This window comes from Athene cunicularia (genome assembly GCF_003259725.1).
Source record: "Athene cunicularia isolate RWA chromosome 1 unlocalized genomic scaffold, athCun1 chr1_part1, whole genome shotgun sequence".
Lineage (NCBI taxonomy): Eukaryota > Metazoa > Chordata > Aves > Strigiformes > Strigidae > Athene > Athene cunicularia.
This window is the reverse complement of record NW_020799091.1, coordinates 71,710,370-71,712,387: the sequence shown is the minus strand read 5'-3', so window position 1 is coordinate 71,712,387 and position 2,018 is coordinate 71,710,370. Positions and strand designations below refer to the sequence as shown.

The 2,018-nt window shown below is 38.6% G+C and overlaps 1 protein-coding gene across 1 annotated transcript in view; it reads right to left on the bottom strand.

Moving 5' to 3' along the window:
- Positions 1 to 491, bottom strand: part of JADE3 (jade family PHD finger 3) — a gene marked incomplete at its 5' end in the record, with an annotated part of 33,548 nt that extends 33,057 nt beyond the window's left edge. Inside the window, one exon of the mRNA XM_026846005.1 lies at positions 423 to 491. Within this exon, the coding sequence (XP_026701806.1) occupies positions 423 to 491 (69 nt within the window). The remainder of the gene's footprint in view (positions 1 to 422) is intronic.
- Positions 492 to 2,018: the final 1,527 nt, after the last annotated feature.

Below are 2,018 nucleotides of genomic sequence, written 5' to 3'. Positions count from 1 at the left end.
AGACAGAAAGACAGAAAGACAGAAAGACAGAAAGACAGAAAGACAGAAAGACAGAAAGACAGAAAGACAGAAAGACAGAAAGACAGAAAGACCACTTCCCATACATATGAACCACTTCCTTCTGTGGCATGCTCTCAAATCATAAGACCATCCCAGCTTTTTCAATTTCAAAATGAGACTAAATTTCAGGGGAAGAAAGAACTATATGTTAGCCTGCAAATGTCATAAGTCATTTTGGGAGATCAAACACCAGAGCTCCCATAATTCTTGTGCAGTGGGGAAAACACAATTTCACAGAGAATTTGACAGGTGACAAAAGGACCCACTGGCACTAGTTCAAAGTTCATGGTTTCAAGGCTTAGAAACATGAAAACTACATGACAAAAAACTACTAGTGACAAATCTTTAACCCTGGTTCTTACCTCAGCAGGTTTCTTTTGTTCATTTGCTGGTGTTTTTGACTTGCTCCTGTATTTAGAACAAGAAGAAAAAAAAAAAAAAAAAAAAAAAAAAAAAAAGAGGGACCATTAACCATTATAGCTCATTTCAATTAATTTAATTTTTCTGTAGAACACAAGGCACTCCAATCTCTTGAATTATCATAATTTTTTGACAAGACGTGGGCATAAAAACTCTTAAGCAGTCTGTAGGCTTGATTACTGCCCCTCCTGTTCCACTCATTCTTTGTAAAACAGCAGCACATTGAGCTTATGGGTACATTCTGCTCTGCCCAGTACAAGTGTGAGTAAACAAACAAGCAGGCAGACCACTTTCCTTCATTTTCTTTCTAACAAAGAGGAAGGAGGAACAAAACCGAGGACAGAGTTTGCAAGTGCTAAAAAAAACAAACACAAAACCAACAATACTAAAGCCTGCTGATGAGAGAGGCAAACAACCATAGTGTGATGTCTAGGCATTCCTGGGCAAAATGTTATTTCAGTACAGGATACATTGATGACTTGCAACAAATACAACAATGAATCATCATTACTTACATATAGAGATACTAGATAGGCACAGGTTTATAAGAAACAAACAAGACCCTGCTATACAGAAGGGTTTTTTCCAGATAAAATGGGAAGATGCAACCTCAGGCAGATGTGTGCTAAGGAACATTTAAAAGATAACTTTACTAAATTGTATAACAGACCAAAGTGGAATAGATCAAGAACCAGTATAAGATAACACAACAATCCATATACTGGTTATAACTCTATCTTATCTATAGCTCCAACACACCAATGCTCAAACAGCTTGACACCCCCAGTAATTTTAAAAATGAGGTTCTACACAAGAGACAACAGGACTACTTTAAAAAAAAAGTAATTGCAAAATAAGACTCTTGACATGAAAATTTATCTTGAATTATGTATTTATTTTTCCCAACTCTGAAAGGGAAAGACATACATGTTTTTCTTCAAATTGTAAGCTGACTCAAAACTCCCCCCAAGTTTACAGGATCCTTCACTTCATTTTCCTCCTGTAACAGGATTCAGAACACTAAAGACCACAGAACACAAAAAGAAATCAAGTAAGAAACATTTTTTTTAATTATAAGAGGTGAAACGGTTTGACCTCAAACCACAGAAGGAAACCACAAGGGGGTGATAGACCAAAGAAAAACTGGTAGGTATTACTTACTCTCATTGTCTGAACTGTCACTGGTGCTTAGATGCCTGTGGCGTTTCATCCTGACGCATCCTAAAGAGAAAAAAAAAGTTGATGGCAACCATTCTACCAGAAAATCACCGGCTGCTGGCTGATGCCAAGCGCTTCGTACTAAAGGCAGAGCTCCTCTGAAGCGCTTTCAGGCACATAAATAATCCCGGTTCAGCCACTACATTTTATTTCTGCAAGCAACTGTTAGATCACAGTATTATTTGTGAAACTAAGCACCTCAAAACCAGCATGCCTCTGCTGGGCAGAGCTTGCTTTAAATTTTGCGGAAGGGAGTGCAACCCGCCAGCTGATCCCCGGCAGGGCATGAGCGGTGCTCTGCTCTCGGAGGAGACTCAATG